At 44.8% G+C, this 24452-nt stretch overlaps 1 protein-coding gene across 1 annotated transcript in view; it reads left to right on the forward strand.

The window, feature by feature from the left end:
* Nucleotides 1-24452, forward strand: part of LOC105450656 (epithelial discoidin domain-containing receptor 1-like) — a 151855-nt gene that overhangs the window by 61147 nt on the left and 66256 nt on the right. The window contains exons 2-3 of the mRNA XM_011690588.1: nucleotides 16985-17166; nucleotides 21110-21215. Of these exons, the coding sequence (XP_011688890.1) occupies nucleotides 17064-17166; nucleotides 21110-21215 (209 nt within the window). The 5' untranslated portion in view covers nucleotides 16985-17063. The remainder of the gene's footprint in view (nucleotides 1-16984; nucleotides 17167-21109; nucleotides 21216-24452) is intronic.

Genomic DNA, 24452 nt, shown 5'->3' on the forward strand with positions numbered 1-24452 from the left:
TTGAGAGAAGTTCCGCCAAATGCCATTCTCTCTCTCTCTCTCTCTCTCTCTCTCTCAGGTCTTTGCACGCGTACCTTGATGTTTAATCTCTCCCAGCTTGGGGTCTTGATTATCGATATGCCCCGCGAATTACACGGAACGTTCGGTATGTCGCCGATAAGATTCCTTCCATGCGGGGGAGAGACCTTCGATACGCGAAGATCGATTGGATTTTTTTTTTAGTGATAAAATACGACAGAAAGGGCAAGAGAATGAAAGAAAAGCGAGTCGTCATCTTTAAGACTCGACATTTTCTTATCGTTGAACGAAAGAAAATGGAGAGCGTGTCGTCTTAATCTCTGCACTCTTGTATAGAGGATAGCTCACGAAATATTTTCTGCTAAAGCGTTTAGCAAATATTAATTAAAAAAAAAAAAAGAACTTTAATCAAACATTTTTATAACCTTTGGTAAGATTACTGCTTTTATATTCCACAAAATATACGTGCCGCGTGAACTTTGTATATTTAATATACAATACATATACCGAGCGCGCGTGCGAAGCTTTTATATATACTCCGCAGACGGGACCATGATGCACGTTGTTGCGCGAGCTTGATACGCGTCAGCTAAATGAAAATTTGTTGATGCGCGCGCCGCTGACGATAAATTTTATTTTACTGTGTTACACCAGATGAAGTAACGGGAAACGGTGGTCGCGCTCATCCAAAATAGACATACCTACCCGTGTACGCAACTAACATAATGAAGATATCGCGGTGGCGGCATTTAAAGATTTAAACACCCGCTTAATTATCCAAGCGCTCCCGTATTATTCATATCGTATATATAGCAAACTTTTTTTTTTCATTTCCCGTGTTACGAGATCATTCAGTGCACCTCGCTCGAGCATCTTCGCATGATATAAGGAACACCTGCACTAGAGTCAGACGTGTACAGGTCGAGATACATGATCGTCGAGTTTTCTCGGATCTCGTCTCTTATTCAGAGCAGTTCCGCGGAACTTCGAAGGATCCTCGGCGGATCTCGGTTTCAATAGTCTCATCTCAATGCCTCACGCTTCTCCCATCCTGTCGCTCGAACGATTATATGTGCAGCTGAATAACTCGTGGTCATTAAGTGAGCGGCCCTTTTTATGGGGAGTACCCCGGTGTGCAATATTGTGACAAAACTCGCCGGCCTTGTAGCCAGGCACGCTCCTCGGCTGCATCCCGCTGGCTGCGTCCTCGCCTATCCGCCGCGCTTACAACGGTTAATGAGCACCATTTCGGTAATGAGGTCGCACGCCATTGAAAATCGCGAAGCAACTGTCGTCGCAGAAACACCGGGCGAGAAGCGAGAGCTCGCTCGAGGAGCGAAGTCCGTAAAAGTTAATGAACGGGGAAATAACCGTTTCGAGAGAATCCCTCGGATCTATTCCCGGCCGAGCGTCCCTTATCACCCCGTCCGTCTCTGAAGAAATGGCCGTAGAAGCTGCCGGTCGACTTTTCAACGGCGTAGATTCGCTCTAGCCAACCGGAACGATAGCGACAGCCCGGGCGGAATCCCCGCGTTACCCCCGGATTGTAAAAACGTTGAACGGTCGTGTAAACCTGATTTCCGATTTGGTTCTGCCCTACTTCCAGATTCCGCCCATCCTCTCTCTTCCCAACCGCTTACTTCATCCATTTCACGTTCTCACCCTTTCCCACCCCGCGATTATCCTCGGATGAGGGAACCGCGCGCGTGCCGAAGAACGGAACATCCATCACGGGCATGAAAGAACGTTGTCGAATTCAAAATTGATTGTCATCAGTAAATGGGACGATCAATTAACGTTAATAACTGGGCTAAACAAAAGCGCGTCATCTCTCGATTCGATTTAAAAAATTCAATTATTAAATAAATATAATGTAAATTCGAAATATATATATATATATATATACATTTTATGAGAAACTATGTATGAATATTTTATAAAGTATCTGTATAAGTGCATATATTATAATTAATTTAATTATCTATTTAATTTATGTATTTTAAAAAAAATTAGTCTTTTACAATTCTGGTAAAGAAAATGCACTTATCGTAAATTTTTTTATTTATACGACGATAGTATACACAATAAATATAAATATTATTTTACGAGTATATTGAGATTTACATTCTCAAATATTGATCGTGATGAATAACTCTATAGCATTCATGAATTTCCAGTGACAGTTTTAACGGGTAGAAAATTACGTCGAATCCATCTTATCTGATTTGCATTCTGGTTCTGCCGTCTCTTTCTTTCTCGAATAAACGACTGCCAGTTCCGCGAGCGAGTTTTAACTACTAGAATTACGATCCAGAGTTATACGAACCGACAGGAATGACGTCGGCGTCCGAGAAAATCCCCGAGATCGACAATCGCCGGAATCGCTGATCGCCGTGGCGTAAAATAATTTTTGACTTTACGTATAGGCAGTCAACCTGCTTTCTTATGATCATTTCGTTTTCCGGTAGCTACGCTGTAAAATCAGAGCAGAGCGAATAAAACCGAGAAGAGATTTCTCGAATTCTATCTTACGCTTTGGAATTTTGAGAGGAAATAACGGTGCCGGAAAAACAATACCTCCCAGACCGAAACCCTTCTATTTTTCCGCCCTCTTCCCTCTCAAGCAACCGGATTGTTCGCCAACTCGGCCGACTTTTCGCCAAGACGCAGATACGGTTTGACCGACCGGGACGATATCGTCGAATCGGAAATTCCTAAGTTCAACGTCAACGAAATACTGGACAAAACTGCGCGAGACTCATTCCCGACCACGATTGACCTACTTCCACCCGTTTCCTTGCTATTTTTGCTGTCGTTTCTACGTTTCGTTTTCGTCCCGATCGAAGAGACACTTCGCGCTCGCGACCAGAGAGAAAAGTTCGACGCCCGAAATCGGAAATTCCCCCCCCCTCCCCCTGACGCGAAAACAACATGAAAACGCAATAATCAATACGATGGAAGCCGTACACATTTGACGGAACTTACCTTCGTGCGCGGCATGCATGATGCATTAGACCGGCAACGATTTCAAATCAAAGCTAATTGGAGCACAAACGACGTACAGCCCGGGCTAGTTCTCCGCTAACGAATAACGAATTTAAGATAGTTACAGGATCCGTTTTGGATTAACATACGGTTAACGTATACGGATCGATCGGGCTTCCAGCGCGCAAACCTCGGATCTATACTGCCGCAAAGTACTTATCCTATATTCGTTTACATGCATAAATAATGTTTCCGCGTGTTTATCTCTAAATCGCTGATCTCGATGAATACTTATATATCGTTCAAGACGTGGATTAATTGTACCGGTGACTCGACGTTTCCTCGTCTTGCACGACGGTGTAAATTTATTACCTCGTAGATACGCCAATATTTCACGATTGTTCTGCACTCCGTGTCGCATTACGAAAAAAGACAAATGTATAACAGAAATCTCATGAATTTTAAAAACTTGAATTTCAAGAGACATTTCTCAGCAAACGCGCTTCAAATTTTATTAAATTTTTATACTTAATTAAATCTATCCCTTATGTGAGCGACTTATATATTACTTCTCGCATGAATATACGTAAATCTGAGCGTAAGCTTGAAAGCCCATAAACTAATGGAATCCACGAGGAATCCACATAACTCAATTTACGACATTTTAAACGATCCGCGACCTTCGCCGGCATCGCATTAGGGCGAAAGGTCGGCGCGTGGCGCACCGGATATGTCGTCTCATCGCGAGATCGTGTGGAAGCCTTCCTATCGGCGTGGAACGAAAATAAGAAGAGGCGGACGTCGCGGTCGTAGAAAGAACGGGACAACGACCGTAGGAGAGAGAGAGGAAAAAAATGGGGGAGGGCGCACAACGGCGCAAGAGGCAGATGTGATAAATGGTAATTGCGCAAAAGTACCGCGACGGACACACGAGTAACACCCGTTCCTCATTAGAGGCTTGTTAAGGCGCCCGGACGCGGAGTGATGGAATGCGGGGAGCGAAACGGAGGCGCGCACAGAAGTCGGAGTGTTCACGAAGGCGCCTCGTCTCTTCTTCGCCCCGACACGCTTTATCTGCTATCCTTCGCTAAACGTGCACGCTTCTTCTTTTAGACCAGCTGTGCGAGCTCCCGCTTCCGTGCAGGGTTATAATAGCTTTGATTCGCGCGTTACCGTTGCATCGTGCCGCGTGTTTTCTCGTTCTCGGGATGCAAAAAAGTATACCGGCGACAGATTTCATACGTTGCGCAGACAGGAATATTAACCCCTCGCCATCGTAATTCGCGGTTGACAGTCGCTAATTATTGGTATGCGACTAATGATATAGCATACCGAGAAAACTCTTTTGAAGCTATTCTTAATCTTACATATTCGTATAAAGGATTTCCGAGAATCTCATCTACTTTTATATACATACATTGTGATAAATGATTATTAAAGTTTATATAAAATTTTAGTTTTGCTGATATTAATTAAAGATTTTTGTTCAAAGTAATTTTTATTTAATATTAAAAATTTTATTACAAATTGAATTACTCTCTTAAAAACATACATGTACAGAATTGTAGAAAAACGATAAGATGAATAAATAAATCGTAATATTTTTCATGGCGATTCAATTTAATTTTCCGATTTATTAAAATCATACAATTTCACACATTCCTGTTTTAAATAGAAATCCGGAAAATAATAGTAATAGAAATTAATTTATAAAAATATAAGAAAATGGAGAAGGAAAATATTTAGCACACAGCTATTTCACAGTAAATATTACGTGACGACGTTAAATATTTATATAGCCACGTTAAATATTTTGTGGCAACAAGACTGGCTGGACTTGTACGTTGACAAAGCCTGTTTGTTTGGTAACATGCAACACGTTACGACGTATGCTGTCGCGCGCTGTATTATCATTTACGCAGCGAAACTCGAGCCAGATAGTGCCGTGAGCCATTCCGTGTATATAGTTAATTTAGAATTGGAGAAACACACGGAGTATCTCGAATAAATTTAATTCTAAATACATTAAATACTTCGCGGCAAGCGTTATCTTAGCTCTATCTAGCGTTATACGGCTTTGGTGTTTGTTGTTATGTGTTGCATCCAGATAAAGCAGCTTAGTGAGCGCTCAGTGATTCTTTAATATGATTCTTGCCTTTAATTTTTACTGGATTTAACAATAAATGTAGAAACCAATCTCATAATAAAGATTCACTGAACTGCTCTGTTTGCTAAACGCAGATATAGTGTAAGTACTGCGCGTGTCGCCGCGCATCCTGTTGTCATTCGAGCGGCGGCATTCAAACGGATCGCAAAGCGGCACGAGCGTGTGTCGTCGTATAACCACTCGAAATGCGATCAGTTCGAGAGAGAGAGAGAGAGAGAGAGAGAGAGAGAGAGAGAGATAGAGATAGAGAGAGAGAGAGACTCCAAACGTGATAAGAGCTTAGTTCCTGTGCAATTGATATCCGCGATTAACGATTCCTACGTGCATTAAGACAGCGGTTTATTTATCGAAACAATTTTGCACAATTTATTTAAGCTCTGAAACGATGAAGAATTGCAAATTATTATTTCGTCGTGATATTTACAATAATTATTAGAAATTATTTGGAACGTATTTTTATAACGCGCTTTAAATGTGCCGTTGAGTTAAATGTAATTTTTGTTTATCATTAATCTCGGACCGAATGCGGAGTAACGCACGAATCGCCCGGATTGAATATTTTAAATTGCGGAAAGCCGTGATATGTTTTGAATGTTTGGTAATAAGTAATTCGAAACGCGAGGAACAGAATATTCCGCGTAAATCTGTTTTATAAAAATGTTAAATATTTCGGGACGACAAAACAACCGGCACCCGATCTCGATGTTTGTTTTTGCAGCATACGCAAGGCCCGTCACGCGCCGCCGTGTTGTCATTCGAGTGATGAGACTCGAGCGAGGCACGAGCGGTGCATGTATGTATAGTATATCGTCACACTATACATCCAAATGCGATCTCGATAAGAGCTAAGAGAACGTGTGATGGTTCTCTGTATACAATTAACAATTAGCAGCCACGATAAATTAACTTTCTCGATTTATTCGTATTGATTCACATTTGTTATACTAATTTGTATGAGTGTCGAACGGCTCATAGTACGTAATGCGATGATCTTCGTACTCTTTTCGCATTATTCCGTTGCAATATACAATAGTAAAGAGCGTGTCGCGCGATTGTGATTAACGAGGAGTGTTGTACAAAGTTCCGTGTAATTATTCCATTCTGGTAATTAGTACGCGCGATCGTAATAAACCGTGTTTTCGCGAGTGTTGTGCTGTGCAAGTGCAACGAATGAATCTGAAAGGAGGAGGAGATATCGGCGAAGCAAATAGATATGAGATGAGTAAATTATTATGTACTATTTTTGTTTGCGAAATCAATTATTTATAAATATAATACATAAAGATGTACAAATTATTCGTCTAAATATAAATTATTCTAGGCATTGCTATAATTTATATATAATATTTATTTTTGTCTTATAGTTCAACGTAGCAGTCGCAACTCCGTCACTGTGCACCGTATCGATGAGTGATATGCATATTAATCCGCTTCTCGCAGTGAGGGTATATTTTTTAAATGAAAGGTTCATGTAGCGATCATAAGTGTAGCCTACATTACAGCTTTATGCAATGTAGATGGATAATCCTATTTTGAGTAATAATTACATTGACCTTACTGTACTATTTTCCGTTTTATTAATAATAAATGTTAAATTTCGATAATAGCCTGACAAACGTGTCGTCTTTTCTAAAAGATAAACTTAATCCCATGAACTGTTTGCGAGATCCTTCAGACATCGAGCTGCGCTCCAACCACTCGACGGCACTTTGTTCGTGTGTTTGCTTGTACACGGCGACGTTTAAACAAGTGTTTCAGCCAGGGGTAACGCAGCGTCGCGCCACGCCGCGCCGTCGAGAACGCGCGCGAGAATCCGAGCGCGCGGAAATATTAAGACGCGACGGCGACATGAAAAGCGGAGTTTAAGAACCGCGAGTCCCTGCCTTCGGTTTAAGTTTAACCCCCTCTCCTTGCCTCTCCTCATCTCTCGCTGCTTCTCCTCCCTTTGAAACGTCGACTCTCGTTTCGACTTCGCCGCCGCCACGGTCTTTCACTTTGTTACTTTTGCGCGAACGAGACGTCGCGCGCGTTAATCTCCTTTCTCGCATTATGTCTGATAGAATTTCTCCCACGTTTCCGCGTCAACTTTCGCTTTTAAAAATTCCACCGTCCGTGTAAGTTACGCGCGCGAGGATATCACTGCAAAGCGGGAATGCAAAAATGCGCGCGTTCGCGACAGATTTCTATACGTGGTTTCAATTTATCACAGGAGACGGAAGTGGGAGGGGAGGGGGGGGGGAGGGGGGTACACTATTATATCTTCGTCTTGAAAAGACGACATTCTAACAAAATCTAACTACCTTTAAGAACGCACGAAAACTGAAAAGGGCACACGATCCCCTTCTTGCCTCGCGCACTTTATCTTCCTTCCTCCCGGCTACTCCTTGTTCTTCTTTTATTCCCTTGCGCTACTCCTTTACTATAGAAGTCAGAGACCGCTTTGATTTTATTGCTTCTCGCTTGTCCGACATCACTCAACTGGCTCTTTCTAAAAGGCGTTTGAAGATAACAGGCTGTTCCGGTGAAATACTACGAAAGCTAAGGACGTGTCTATAAAATAAACGCCAATACGTGCACGCACGCGCTCGCTGGCCTTTTGATTAACGGCTTAAACAGGCCTTGTTAAAGAGTTACTTATTGCACGGGGGAAAACGGTCGTTTTTAATGAGCTATGCATTATCTCGACGATTGAATAACAAATTTTGTCGAAAGTAAAAGCAGTCTGGCAACGATTATGGCACGGCCGATAGAAAAGAGACGGCACACGGGATAGACGAAAGAGGATTCAAGGGTTGCAGTTTATGCATGTAAATCTCCTCGGCTTGAGTCGCTGCTTGTTGTTCTTTGCTGCTCCCTTCCTCCCTCCCTCCCGCTGCCCCCCTCGCTCCTCCCGGACGCATCGACGTTTTACGCGCGTCACTGTATTTTATTGCACAAAGTAGCGATATACGTATAGGAACGGGCGCGTATAGGGTGTCTCAGAATTATCCTTTTAACAATAGATACTAGAAGATGACTAAAAAGAAGAAAATTTTTACTCTATCCATTAGCTATATCAGCTATTTTATTAAGAGCGTGTAAAAATTAGATTTTAACTTTAATAGATAAATAATAGAATAAGACAATCCCGAAGGAATTCTAAAAAAAAAAAACGATTTATATTCTTTAAAGTTTTAGTAATTGCTATAAATAATATCGAATATTTTTTAATGCTTTTCTTATTTGATTTGCACCCCGTATTTCGAAACTTCGATGAGTTTTTTCATACTTTTATTACATTAAACTTTAAATTTCTCAAGGAACTCGTGGATGAAAAACGTAGCGACAGTTTCACGACACTCTATATATATATATATATATATATGCATAGATGCATAAGCGGCGCATGAATGTATGTGCATGAACGGTTCGATTTTCCACCCGCTTTTGTGTCCCCCGCGGCGCATCGATTCGCGGTGTATGCACTTTTCGGCTCACCCCGTTCATCGAAAATCCATTTATTTGCATTAGGTTCGTTTTTGTAAATAGTAACGAAATCGATAGGTGCGCGTACGCGAATATTCTTTTTATCTTCATATACAAGATATCTCAAAACTGCTAGTGAATATTTTTAACGACGATTTTTTGTAGTATAATTGGAATTGTATCCTTCGTTAGCGTTTTCGTTAATTCGTATGTCGATGAAATGTTGCTTTTTCAAGATGTGTTTTTCATGCAAGAACAAACAGGAAGTCCTCCCCCTCCACAATACACACACATATGCGCGCGCACACACACACGCAGAGAGAGAGAGAGAGAGAGAGAGAGAGAGAGAATTGCCTAGAAAAATTACGCACGCGAGAATAAGTATAAGGCCTGTTTTTTATCGTTGTACTGGACTGCACTAAAACATTCCTTCTTCATTTTTGTCTAATATACACTTATTTCATTTTAAGTACAATAAGCGTAATACACTAATTCAGTTACAAAAAAAATAGACCTGTTATCTATGCGCGCGCACGCACGCGCGCATGTGTGTGTTGTGTATATGTGTACATATATACATCATTCACTTGGACGATCGTTTTCCGCTCGCTCGTTATCCTTGCACGTTCATCACGCAATGATAAATCACATCAACGACTAATAAGTGCCGCGCGCATCTGCGGATATACAAAAGAGAGAACGTGAATCGCATCGCTCTATAAAATAACCCGTACATAAATCTACGATCCAGAAGTGATTAATTAGGCGCGAAGGGATTGTGTACACGACCCGTAAGTTGAAGAACATAGAGACTGATTGACGGTGACAGAATTATCGGCTTTTAGGCGTCCCTTAACGCGCGACATTGAAAAATGTCGGCTATTAAACTCCGGTAACGTAAGACATTTTTTTGCATCATACATTACTACGAGGCAACTGGGAAGAGTGGTGCGACCGTGTGAAATCCATTAATATAACTTCCATTATATATATATTATACGAATGTTGGATTTTATCTTTTTATATTATTTTCATATTGGGGTACTGACGTAACACGACGACACCTCTGAAGACGTTTTTCGATAGTATTTGCCCTCCTGTAAAATTTGAGATTATCCTCGTCCTCCCTTTATACTATTAGAAATTAGAACTAGAAACGCAGTGACTCGAAACGTGGAAGCGATATTGTATGCATATGCAGTAATTCTAACGTGCGTTACGGAGTCAAAGCGAATTATATTAATTTGAATAAATGTCAATTTGTTTACTAATCGCGCATGAAAGCGAGCGCGTGGTGTGCGTGTTCTGTTAACACATGCAGTATAACGCAAACTACATTGCGATATTGCGTTTCACGCGGTTGTAGCTCGTAACAGGACTAACGATTAGAGCGTTTTCGCATTCGCGTGTATTACTGTGCATTCGCGTTCTAAATATTTGGAGGAAAATTATCGGTGCCAGGTTAATTAAACACGCGAACGTGGTAAAGATCGTGGACTGGGAACCGCGGGTCAACGCGGTAATTCAGCGGACGTAAGGGTAATTACATTTGGAAATGTCCCAACTACGAATTGTGCCGTGCTTTTGTTCGTGCTTTTCACTTTGTCAGCCGAATGATTCAGCGCGCGTTTCTTAGACCGACGCGGTCATATGCCTTAGAGAGCGAGTGAGCGAGAGAGATTAACGATTCGTTTCAAGCGCGAGATTAGAAGCCAAGATGAACGAATGCCGATGTCACTGCGTGGCACAGCCACATCGTACGGTTATGCTAATGCACTTCGTATGGACGATCGATCATCTGGAGATCATCGGGCCGACGCGCGCATCGACCGCCCGGTAGCAGAAAAAAATGCTTCACGCACCGACTCTGCGTTTAATTACCGACACTGACAAATCTGACACACGCGCCGTTCCCTGAGGAAAGAGTTTACGTGTTATATAATGCTCCTTTGACGCCGGTGATACCTAAATAAACGCCGGCGTGATAAAAAGAAGTGTAATATCTTCGCGCCGACGTGACGTCTCTCGAGACGGAGACAAACGCGCCCTATTCGGCCCGAAGAAATATTGACCCTTCCGTACGCGTACTTTTTACGCGCTCGGCCGCATCATCCGGTAACATCCAAAACGCTCCTCTAACGACCAATTCTTCCCTCCTGCCTACAATAATGGACTTTAATGGCAGCCCTGGGCACGTCTAAACAGTCCTCTCAAGTGTTTGCGCGCGCCTTTCCTTTTCAACCTGGTAATCCGAGGGTCAAATAAAATCGTTTACGAGCACAATGAGGGACAGACCTGCCTCCTTCATTCCGTCTCGGCTTAAGTGCTGATTATGATCCGTTTCTAGCTATAAAGGTGCTGGATCATCCCACAGGCATTGTTCTCCGCCACACGATCGGGACACGATCCTGAGTAGCGTGTGACGGGAATGGGTCCGGCCTAATGTGTGTGGCTTTTCGGACTTTTCAAAGAGTTTAGATCACGCGAACACGCCAGGGCGTATATTTAAAAATCATTCGACCAGCGTCTTGTCGCACACACACACACACAATCCGTTGCTTCCGAGAAAATATTTGCTAAGCGACGTGCGAAAATTCGACGTAAGACGACAAAATTACATCATCGCGCGTTAGAAACTTTCAAATATCGAATGTCGGAAAAAAATGTTATCCAGATATAAATTTTCTCTTTTATACAAGTTGCGTTATGTACATATATAGAGAAATACTATTTTCTTTTTTGCAAAAAAGAATTTTGCAGTCTAGTTTTGACATGCATGTTGTGGTGGCGAAACTGGATGTACAATGGACGTAACTGCAGACAGCCAAAAGATTTATTGGACGACTTTACTACAGTATTTTTATAAACAAAAATTTCTCGAGAGAGTCGTCGGCAAGGAGAGACATCCTAGAACGGCAAGAGTTGCATGGATGAAAACCATGGAGGGTCTTCTTCTTCACGACAGCGAACGCCTTCTAGCTCTTTCCACTCGAGGGACATCGAGTGGTCCCACGTTAAAACGAAGTCACACAAATCAAAACCGTGAATATCCACTTTTGACTATGGCGAACAGACGCTCGACTATTGTACCTTTTACCTTGGATCTTTTCGAGAAATGTATCTATTTGAATTACCGGAAATTCTCCTCAAGGACACTTCATATTTTTGTTAGGTCTCTCTCTCTCTCTCTCTCTCTCTCTCTCTCTCTCTCTGATTTATCTTGTTTTACTCACACAAGGTTCACGCGAAAGACTCGCGATTAAAACATTTTAAAAGATGATGGAGAGAATCAGAATATATTATAGAAACCATTTGCAAACGTTGATAGTAACTGTTATCTTACAGTGAACGCAATATTCCTACGATATATTACACGTTATATATTACACATTGTATCTATAACAGTCGGGATATCATCTCGGACGCGGTCGGAATATCTCATGGTCTCTTTAGTCCGGTTGCGATCAGTAAAATCCTCCTTTCGTCAGCATTGTTACGGAAAATCAGCGCGCATTTTTCACGAGTCGACGGACAATAGGAAGGGAATGCCGGAGCATCCGACGCTGCCTTCCATTGTGATTTTTCCGTTTCTTTCGCGAGACTCCGTCCATTTGTTCGCGGCAGATCGAAGTTTTGCGGTTGTTTCGCACAGCCATCCGCGCCCCGAAATGCTACAGGTCCCGCGCGTTCTGATAAATGGAAAGTCGACCGGCCACTACATACAGCGCCATAAATCCAAACGTCGCGTGATAGACGATCCTCGAATAAAGCCCTCTATAATTCCGGGTTATCTTATCTGCGACGTCTGTCGATAGGGTGAACGGTGAACACTCAGAAAGGTTTCTTGTATTTCAGTTTCTCTCAATGAGTAACTGAATTCAGCAAAACGGAAGAACGGAGGCAAATTAAATATGTACGAGAAATTTTTTATTCTGCGTCTTGTAAAGTCAGCTAAATAAGTAAAATATGTCATTATATCGTTTTATATGTAGAGAAACGATAATAATATATCATCATAAATTTCCGTCTGTGAAAATCACATTAAAATCAAGTCTGTAAAAATATTATTTATATGAATGGCTGAATAAAATTCCCTTGTATAACGCAGTATCTGTGAGAGGAAAATACAAAACGCACGCCATCTATTTGCGTACAGATTCTGCTACTTCTGCTCGTCGAGCTAAGGATATGCGAAATCCTAACTAGAATGGATCTGAGTCGAAGCGTGCCTTCGAGCGCGACACGAGGATCATGGCTGATTGTGAGATCAATCCGTAAATTCGCTCGCATCCTCTGCCGCGTTTTGCTCTTCGCGTAATGCGCTATCTTCTAGGATTTACAGTTTTCATATCTGATAGTTACTTCAGAATAGAAATTATTTCACGAATGTTTACGTGGCATCTTGCAGATAAATTAATTTTGTAGTAAAAATGGCATGTAAAAAATATTAAAATTAAATAAATTCGACATAACTTTGTAATTCCGTCGAAATTAAAGCAAGCAAATTCTGTGGAATATACGAAAATGAACTATATTATTATACAATCCTAATAATTGTACTTCGACTAATAATTGTATTCATCGTTTCATTAATACCACTATCGTATATTATTAATATATAATGAACAAAAAGGATTGCAGAAAAAGAATTTAGTATTTTCGGCCGGGCTCGCCTAGCAGGACCGCCTCGTTATAATCTTTCGATTCATCTGACTCGACGACGAGTCTCCCGCGAGCTAACAGAGACAATCTCTCGGGATTCGTAAACAGGCGGCATTTTTTCGACGACAAAATCGAGGGAATTCACGTTGTTCCCGTGTTCTCACGAGCGTGTCCCGAGTCGCCCACGCCTAACAAACAGCCGCATACGAAAACGAGAATCTTCCCTCTCCCGAGAACTTTACAGATAATTAACTGACATTAACGTTCCATTCGTCGGGTGTGGTTACGTTCGCGGTTGGCTCGTATTTCTCCACGAGAGTCGGTGCATACGGTGTTTTTACGACTGATAAGGATCGCTTTTCCACCGAGACATCCTTGCTCCGCGCATCTCCGTTCCTCCGCACCGTTCCAGCCTTGTCCCGAACAACGACTCCGCCGACAGAGCGGATTACGAAATTCATTGGCTTCGTTTTGTACGGAGGACTTCGCCTCCACGTCGTCGACATCGTTTCTCCTTGGCTTCCGCGCAATTAGGGTCAACTCGACGATTTGTCGGGAGCGATTTCTTTCAGGGAGCTCGAGCACAGGAAAAAGACAGCCGTATCTCGTAAAACTTCATCTATTATTTATAATAGTAATGCATCCCAAGTTCTGTTACGCGTCATACTGCAGATAATACCTCCTTATGCGGCAATTAAATAACATGCTGCTCGATACGTAATAAATTACGTCGCTCTGGAATATTATCTTTCGATAAAAACTTCTCGCAACTTGGTTCATAAATAATATTGAATTAATTACAGGCAGAAACTGTCAAACATTTAGGATGAGGCTCCTCCTCGCTGCAGTGTATCAGAAATGAAATTAATAACCTCTTAGCAATACGAGACAAGCCCTATCACAGCGTCTCTCGTATATAGGCATTAGAAATAAATTAAATGATATTGAGTAACATAGATTAAATCGAATCGGAGATACGGGACGGGGAAGGGGGGCCCGCGAATGGCGAATCGCGCGTCGTGTGTGGCGCGCGTTTGCGCGATCGGAAATCCGTAAGCGCGGCGATGCCGCCAATAAAATATGCATGTACACTCGCGCAGCTTCGTGTAGAGGTGCCGCGCTACATCCCACGTGGCGTACCCTACACGGACGTCTCACGTGTATTAATCTGCATAAACTCATTCCTATGCAAACGAAGAGATTCGACGTTGAACTAGGATATCACGCGAAGCCTCCGCGGCTTACATCGCGGCTTAAACGAGCTCCTATACGTGCGCACGCGTGCGGACGCATGCCGTCCGCGTGCGAGCCCTGTGGTGTGAGTGCATAAATATATATATATATACATATATATATATACATATATACATATATATATATATACAGATGCATACACGAATACGTGCGTATATGTGTATGTGTGTATCGTAAACGATATACCGATCGTAAACGGAATCTCCTTCGTCGCGTCGACGGCATAATAATTGCGAAATCCCCGTTGTCCCATCCCCCTCCCCTCCCCCCCCCTCCCGCCTTCTTCCGTAGTAGACGACGCTGGCCGGCCATCCAAAAGGACGTCGACGACGAGAAAATGGCACCTGCCTGAAACGATCGCGCGATAATCTGTCCCAACCGTAGTCCGCGAGATGAAAAGAAAACAATCGATGAATAATTTTGTGGCCACCAGAGTGCTTACCGCGCGTCCGGGGAATTAATTTCGACGAAGCGGCATCGCAAGCGTTAAGTCCCTCATGAATACAATCAGGAGATAAAGCTTTTATGGCGACTCCGACGTATAAACGATACCGTTTTCCGATAATTTCTAATTTAACACTTAGTGCTTAGGGAGATTAAATGTTTACGTGGGGAGAGGGAAGGAGAGAGAGAGAGAGAGAGAGAGAGAGAGAGAGAGAGAAAGACGGAGCGTTTTCGTCGTGGCGTTTCGCTAATCAACGGTCTTATTGTATATCGTAACGCTTAATTAAATGTCGCGGCAATAATTATGTCCGTTGAGAGCGCTAGCTGGTATCATTTACTTAATCCCTTCGGTTAGCGCAGTTTCTTTCGCCAATTACGCCAGAAAAAATATATTCTCCCACCGTACGTATATTAACTGAAATAATCCTCATCATATATTAATCTCAGATATACATTTTCATGGGATAATGAAGAAGAAAGATTATTTACCTGAGACTCTGAAGTGCAAAGTGGCATAATTTAATTATATCCGTTAATGGGGAGAGATTAATTTCTGTAAAAAAAAATACTCGAACGCGACTCGTTTCCCTCATAAATATTCCATTGCAGAAAATAAACTCATTGATATAATCGTCACTGCAGATACATGCTCGGCGGCCGCAAGCATAATGTATCACAACTACTTTGGAGTCAAATAAGACCTACAGTGAGCAGCTGTGAAGGACTTTGCAAGCGAAGAGAAGCGATGCTCTTACCGGTTCTTCCTACGACAAGAAAGAGCGAGAGAGAAAGAGAGAGAAACGACTACGCGACGCGCGCCCGTAGAACAGATTTTGTGCTGTCGCGGCTATAAGCTGCGGTATGTATGTTTAATGCGGAGCACGCGAGGCCTACGACCGGGCGACTTCTTACTACCGTTCTCGCGCATTACTTATTCACCGTCGGCGCAATTACCAACGGATACTCCATCAAACCCGAGACACCTTTCTCACCGGTATTGAGAGAGAGAGAGAGAGAGAGAGAGAGAGAGAGAGAGAGAGAGCCGCGCGAGTTACACTCGTGTGCACATGTCTGACGTGTATCGGAGCTTGCGCAAAATGGGAGTAACGCATTATCGGCCGATACAGGCTCGTAAGCCAATAACGAGCTGCGTTACCGCATCACTCTCGTGCGTTCCTCGTTGCTCTCCGAGAGAGTTCGATCTATGACTCGCGAGATATATCTCTCGAAACCGTCGGATCATCGGATCGCGGATCGCGACGCCAGTTAAAAATTACCGAGACGTCTATCGAGACATCTTTACGTAAAACTGACACGCGTCGCAATTCTCTTGTGCCGTTCCTTCCTGGAAAATACATGACATGGAAGTCGCAGGAAGTTTAGCTCCGCCCTCACTTCGTACAGGAAGGAAACGGTTCCACGTGCAGCGCATAATCGACAGAAAACTGCACGAGGATTACAGGCAGATCTTACATGAAGACATGTCATTCGTGCGTCATTCTAGAATTTTGATATTCTAAACAGCTTTAAGTTAAACAAAGTTATTGAGCCAAATAAACCGACTGTCGCGAAACTCATTACACATGTCACATTTGATAATATGTGAAATCATTTTTCATGTAACAATTATATAAATAAAATAATTGTATGGTGAAACTTTTAATCGAACAGATATCTTTCTCTACAGAATAGATTTCTCTTAATAGAAATACTTTTGTGTTAACAAAAGGTATCTCTCTTATTCGCGACAGTCGCGAGTGGTCGCGAGCTTTTCTACGATTTTCAAATACATGAATTAAGTATCAGTTTCACATCTCAATGTAGCATTCAGGATGGCATTCCCGCGCGATAATTGCGCGCGTCGTCTCTCCGCCAAAAGGCGAACTCATTCTCCGGGAGTGAACGAAACGACTCGCTTTGTCGATCGCCTACCCAACTCGACGATCGTCAAGCATGACGTAATGATCGCGCTCTCTCTTTTTGTTTCAGGTTGACGAGGCAGAAATGGCACGGCGGGAGTCTCGGTGAGGAAAGGGCGAGGGTGAAGCCCTCGCAGGAAAAGGGAGCTATGGTGAAAAGCTTGGGTTTCCTCGCCAGAAGGGCACCACCTGCTGTCCACCTTTTCGTCGTTTTGCTCACGCTCGCCCCCGCTTACCACGGCGTGGACCTCTGTAAGTAGTTCCCTAAGCTCTAATCCGCAGGCCTTATAGTACCCGTCGCGTCTCGTCGTGAAACTTCGTTCGGCTATAGCTCCTTGGCTCGAAGTCGCGCGCAGGTTGTTTCGTTTATAAGTTATTAACGACGCGGAGGTTGCGCGACCCCAGAACTTACGCCGCCGCAGTCGACGAACTTTCGATCCGGGATCGGCTTTGACCGCGGTCATTAGGTATCTTGTGTATCTATCTGGAGACATTGCGTCTTATCATTCGAGTTGTGCGCGCCTATATTTAGCGTCTAGTATCCCTCCAAGGTTTTCGAGTGGGCGAAACCTGAACATCTGGATCTCAACTTTATCACCGACAAGAAATACATTGATAAAATGTAGTTAAAACGACGAATTATCGCAAAAATTTCTATAATGTAATAACAGATAGATGTATATTTTATTTGAATTTTAACTATTAATATTTTATCAAAAAAAAAATCGTCAAACAAATATCAATTTTCATATATTTTTATCAAAATATATGAAAATTGATATTTGTTTGACAACCTCAATCAGCGTTATTAAAATTTTAATTAATAATCAATCCATGTGATTCGTTGCAATATACGTGCTTTAATAAAAAAAATAATAGTATTGAAAAAAAATGAATGAGAATTATATAAAGAAAAAAATTCCATTTTTAAAATAGTGCGGGGTACGTTGTCTTATCGTATTAATAATAAGTAATCGCTCCGTTCCGAAGCCCTGTGTTCGCGAGAAGCAGCTTAATAGAAATAGATTTCCGGACATAGGAGAGAAAAATTGCATCGCGTAGCCGCGATAATGGAAAGCTTAATAATTGCGCCCCTTACGGAGAACCCTTCGAAACAGTATCCTCAGCGATTTCCTCCCTTTCCCCATAATCTATCTTAGCGCCAATAGCCGGAAAGTAATCGATGGTGTTTTTCTCGAGTGGAGTTCCGTTAACGACGAACGACTTTTACCGGACCATTCTCCAAGGGTGGAATCATGCGAGGCGTCTTGCACGCCGTCAGGCGTCTCGAGGATTAACGGAGGGAGATCGGAGTGTGTCTCGCGTCTCGAAAGAATCGCGAGGAGTGTCGCGTTTATTCACCCCTTATTCACGATCGATTTGCGATCGAGTGTGATATCTCACAGTGACTCGTTAGATTGGCCTCGGCGCCGACAAAGGAAACGCGGATTCTGCCGGTCGAACTTTATCGAGGGCGGGCGCAGTCGTGAGAATTCCGGCGAGGGTGCACGATACGCGCGATATATATCGGCTGGACCTTCATTAATAATAATAGCGATTCGCTCACCATGTTGGCCAGCCGAGGATCTCGATCGGCATTCCCTCCCTTTTGTTGGCACGACTTTCCTATACCATTGATTCAAATCGCCCTCTCGCACTGCTGCCCCCGCTGAATATTCGTGGACATACATTAGCGACGGGATCGCGATGTATCGCGGGCTGACCTTCATTAATAATAATACCGAGTAGTCTGCACTGGAGTTCGGACTGCCGCGACGATCTCTCGAACATCGTTCTCTTCGCGTTCTCGCGCTTGGTCCGCGAGACGTGACTTTCTCTGTTATCGATGCCGGCCCCGTACTCCGCGGAATCCGAAGACATATATTAGCGGCGGACATATCGCGAGAGCCTTCATTAATAACAACGACCAGTTCGCGCGCGCGCGAGCGCCGATCGCCGTTTCCTCCCTTTGTCGACTCGACTCTCTTGCCGTTGATTCTAATCGGCCGGCGCGCCGGCACAGTCCGAGGAAGTCGTACACATACATACATTAGTGCACCGGAATCGCGATATGACGAGGAGAGAGCCCTGTTAGTAATAACGGTGATTAATCCCATTGGCCATTTCGCCGATTCCCGATGCGACGGTCACACCACGTTTGCAGTGGGCGTGCAATTTTCTCTCGGCCGATTACGATCGAAATCGCGCGGCGTATACATTAGCAACGCGTCGTACCCCGACGGATATTCCTCTGATATCGTTTCCGACCATCTCCCCCCCCCCCCCCGTGGATTGCAAATGACAAAGTCCGACAAAGTTGTTCCAGCTATAGAAACTCACGGGACCCGACCGGTCCGATTGTACATCATAGAAATGCGTGTCGTGCAAATTGCGAGCATTACATTCTTAAGCCGCGTCGGCGAATCCAGAGATTCCATTTCGGCAATAAAATACGTTGGATTAAAACGTAAGACCAAAATACACATTTCACAACGGCCGACGCTGGCTGGCTGGCTGGCCGGGCGCGGAATTACGAGGCGAGGTGCGAGTATAGGGTATAGGTATCGTCGGAAGAACACTGCAAACTTTCGCCGGTATTAATGGCCACCTACATGCCCGGTTCTGTTCGTTGGCTTAGCACGGATTCCTTCCGTTACACTCCCCGGTACGAAGCTGCATCCTCGCCCCTCGTCCCGACGGCCCCTCGGCGCCCCCAGCGACTCGCGCTGCCTCTGCACTCGATATCCGGGCATTAGGCATTATCGTTGCCAGCTACCGTGCACCGCTACGTTGTCCGACCCCTGCTCGGGCTACTTCAAATTTTAGCAATTTCCGTATCGCGTAATGGGTATCGTTACTTGGACGTGTAAACCGTAATCGATGCCGTGTTGTATCATGCATATACGAGACTCCGCGCTGCGCTATACGATCGCGCTATATAGGCGGACGCTCGAATTGTCGTATCCGGGATTAGTTACGCTACGATATGTGCGCTCCTTTGTCGAATTACAAGGATCCGACGTGTATCCTACATGCGTCTATGAATTTACTACAGCTTTGACTTTGTAATACGCGATGAAGCATCCAGTTCGCTCGAGTGAACGACCCCGATACGCTCGCTCGCGACCGCGGATAATCGGCGGCTCTGTCTTGCGATTTCTCCGAGACAAACGGAACGATAACGGCGTGGGCAGTTAACTGCGTCTTAAAAACAAGAAACATCGCGGGTCCTTAACTGCAGTCGTTCCCAATGACACCGCCGTGACGGCCGGACGGCTGCACGAATGACGTATACGTGCATCATACTTTGTTCCAAACTTTATTGCACGAGCGGACCGACCGCGGTAACGCCTCTCGAAAATACGTGCGCCCGAGAGGCCGGAGTAATGTATGCAAAGTAGACGGTATCGTTTCTTCGATGGCCCTTAACCCTGTCATTGGTGCTCGTGGGGACGGACACGCGGGGGCTGGCCGATCTGCGCGCACGGGAGAGAGGATTCCTCTCAGATATTAAATCTCCGCGGAAGATAAAGCGTTTTATGATCCTCATTAGCGTGCAGTCACGACGACGAGAGCCTGTAAAGCTCGAACGACGCGCCCGCGCGAACACGCCTGAAAACGCCACGAATTTATTACGACCGCGGGTGTAAAAATCGTACGCGTAACGATTGTCGCCGATTCGCGCTCCGTTTCTCAGCTCTCACTCTCTATTTCTCCTCGAGGATGCAATACACGATCGACATTATACACAGCGATGCAATAAATACATTCCGCTCGAGCTATCTCACACACGCGCGCGCGCGCGCGCGCGAAAGATATATCTCGTTCCAGGCATTGACGCGACGGTGCAGACGGCAGCGGTCCTCGTAAGGCAGCCGTGTATTCACCTATGAAACAATTAGATCGGTCCAGAAGATACGGGAACATTGAGGCGCCCCCCCCCCCTCCTTTCTGTCCCTCCGCTCACGCAGGTACTCCGCCCGTCCTCGAACCGTAACTTCCACCCGCACGACAGGCAGCCCGTACACCGAGAGCGTAAACCTCGGCTATCGCGCGGATCCATCTCGGTTAGCTGGCTATTTAGCCGTTTATGATCCGGCCGTGATGCGCGCCGATGCGCCTGCTGCAGGAGAGGCGCATATATAATATCGAGGCTCGCTTTAACCTCGGCGACGCCACGTTTCGTTTGTTGCAGCCCAATGCATCGCGCCGCTCGGCATGGAGTCCGGGACGATCCCGGACGTGGATATCAACGCCAGTTCCAGCTTCGACACCGGAAACGTCGGACCCCACCTGGCACGGTAAGCGACAGTTTTTCATTCGGATAGTCTGCCGAACTGCCATCGATCACTCGGTATCTACCGGCGCCTTCTGTTACGCTCGATGCATGCGCGACCGGGCGGCGGCTGCAGCACAACGCCGCCGATATCGCGGGACGCGCGCAAAAATTGTGATCCCGACCGTGTCTTTCGTTAACGTAAACCGGACTTCAAGCGGAATATTCATAAAGACGATAGAAAGATTAGAAAGTCACTTTCGTCGCGTCATTTTTATTGCTACGATGTATATAAACGAGTTCGAGCGCCACGCTCTACTTTTAGGGATTTTCTAAAAGAAAAACAAGACCTCTCTGTGTCGACGAGGTATAAATGTATCGCCTCGTGTTAATTGTGACGCCTTTATGCGCGCGCGCACACATGAATACTAAAGGCTCGCCGGGAACGCGCCCGGTTGCTCGTTAATACGTAAAATCCAGAATATCGGGTTTGTAAGTCTATGTTTGAAAGACATTATTACGCGCGAACAAAGAGAGCAACGCGGTCGCGAATGTAATTATTTCTAATCTAACGGGGCGTAGCTTTAGCCCCGCGTTTATGCGCGAAGACCGGATAACGGAGATTAGTCGACGTCTCTTATCGTCGCGCGTGAAACGAAAAAATTCCGCGCCGCGGCGACGGGTGGGCGCGCGAGACACGGCTTATGAGGCTCTAATTATAAATTAACGCCTATCCCCGCGAGAATAAATTCACGGTGCAACAACGTATAATTAAGTAATCCGCGTACCTTTTCGATAGCTATCGTTTCTCGTTTGGCACTTGCTCTCGCGCCGAAATGAATATTTATAGGGCTGTTAAATTGATCGTTCTCCCTGAGCGCCAGTTTATTCCTCGGTTTAAAAACGAATTTATTTTTAATTGCGGCTGACGAAAATTATTCAACATGAATTTACGGCCGATCGGGGATTTACATACTGCCGTCCGTGCGTTCTGTTCTGCGTTAATAATTTCTACGTCATTATTCGATGCGTCCCTTGACCGTGCTGTTTGCGCTCGTAATTATTTACGGCAACGACAACGGTTACACCAGAAGCCGCCGAAAACTTAAAAACCTCCGTATTGCATATTCCAACAAGTCAATATGCTCCAGTATGTGTTTAATTACGAATATACGCGTTTAACGTAAAACTTTTTGCCTATAGTTAATAAACGATGAAGCACGACGGTAGAATTAATTCCATTCCAAATTAATTTCCACCTGCATCGCCCTCCAACATTTTGCCCGCCCTTGTTTCGCCACATTCGTACATATACCCCTCCTCCTCTGCCACGCAAACATTTGCAAAATGACTACGGCGCAAAACAGAAACGCCTTCAGCGGACATGCCTCGCAGGAGCCTCCCGTTCTCTAATGCAATTATTACAAAAGGACCTTTGACGTATCATATACCTGAACTAAAAAGAATATTACACCTGGCCAGTGGTAAAAGGGTTGGCCGTGTAACGCCTCTGGTAGCCGCTGGTGCAACGCATGAATACGAGATGCAACTGGCAGAGTACGTGCGCGCCAACTACCTCCTCACCCTCTCGACCTCGCTCTCTACCTTTCTCTCTATTTCTCTCTCTCTTTCTCTCTCTCTCTCTCCCTCCCTTTCTCCGCTTCTCGTTGGCGGCGCGGCACCGCTCTTCTCACTCTCGCGCTCGCGCGTTTAGATATTAATGCGTGGGGCCCGGTATTCGCTGGCGGTTTGCAGTGCAGCGGCCGGTTTATACGAATATTCCATCCCACGGGACGTATCCCAGCCCAGCAGACCGCGGTTGTAGAACCGAACGGGTGCGCGCGGCACCAGGCCGGGGTATACACGGAGCGTTGGTCGACGGCCCCGCGGGCTCTCCGATATTAATACATTCCATTACCGCAGACAATGACCGGCTGAATGGGCCTCCGAGTCTTGATGAGCTCCGCTGTGCCCCCGCAGCAGCAGCGCGCGCGCGCGCGCGCGCGCCCGGGATCCTCCTCTAGCCGCGTGCACGTCACCATCTAATTTAATACAGGCCGGCCTCGGGCGCGCGCGAGGTGCCGGCGGAGTGCGCTTACAACAGCGGCGCGCTCACCTCCTTTGTGCCGCTCGGGGGGAGGGGGGGGGGACAAAAAAAGGAGGGAATTGCCCCGGCCATTTTCTTCGAAACTCTGCGAGATGATAGGCCGACGAACGATACGAATTACGCCGCGCGGTTACGGCGTATTTTTCTTTCTCGCTCACCGCCGGCGCGGCGTCGAGGGTGCCGCCGTTCGGAAAAAAGAAAGGAAGAGAAAGGGGAAAAAATAACGCTAGGTAACCCACGGCGCGCTTTCCCGGATTCTCGTTATACTGAAAACGTCGCGAATTAAAACAACGCGCCCGGGGATGCGTTGGTTACAGGAGAAAAATCACCCGGAATATATGAAAACAACCGGAAATATAAAATACATAAATGGCTCGTAGTCTGAACGTTACGTTAAAGATTGACGTTGATCTCTGTGCTATGGAAATGTATCAGAGGACAGGAGGCTCTTTTAAGCGCAACTAAAGAATTTCTTTTTCAAGCTATCGCAGGCAAAAGTATCTGGCGTATAGGAGAGTTCTGGCATATGTGGGCATACAGGAGAGAAATGATTCGTTTTTCTCATATATATACACACACATTATATATATATATATATATATATATATATATATATATATATAGGTATATATAGCAAAAGTGATTTTGCCGATTTCAATCAGGATCGAAAATTCCCGAGTTACACAACACGCCGCGTGAGCCGCGCGATAAATCATCCGTGAATAGAAAAATAAACAGTTCCCGCCGGTGCGTATCGTGAGAGCTAATGGAGCGCGTTTTTTCCAATTATCGAGTGAAAAATTTTTGACGTACAATCGCCGCGAAAAAAAAAGTCCGGCGGGCTGTATTTCGTACCGCATGCTCCTTTCAGGAATCGTTGCAGCTGCAAGTTCTTTCGCACGTTTCCGCCGTTCCTTTTCTTCGTGTTTCCGTTCAACGGCATTTCTAGAATGGATGCAATTAAGACGCCAGTAGGAACATAGGAGGCGAGATACCGCTCGGAGAAATTGGACGGGGCTGAGAAATCACGAGACGATTTTCGCCGCGTAATTTTGTTCGAAACGAAAATAGCGCGGCGTTCCAATTTATTTCTGCCGGACGAACTGTGATTACGTGCTAATTACGCCGATGCATACTATTAAGCTCGCGAGTTTA

The sequence above is a fragment of the Wasmannia auropunctata genome, unplaced genomic scaffold (genome assembly GCF_000956235.1).
Source record: "Wasmannia auropunctata unplaced genomic scaffold, wasmannia.A_1.0 LD336058.1, whole genome shotgun sequence".
Lineage (NCBI taxonomy): Eukaryota > Metazoa > Arthropoda > Insecta > Hymenoptera > Formicidae > Wasmannia > Wasmannia auropunctata.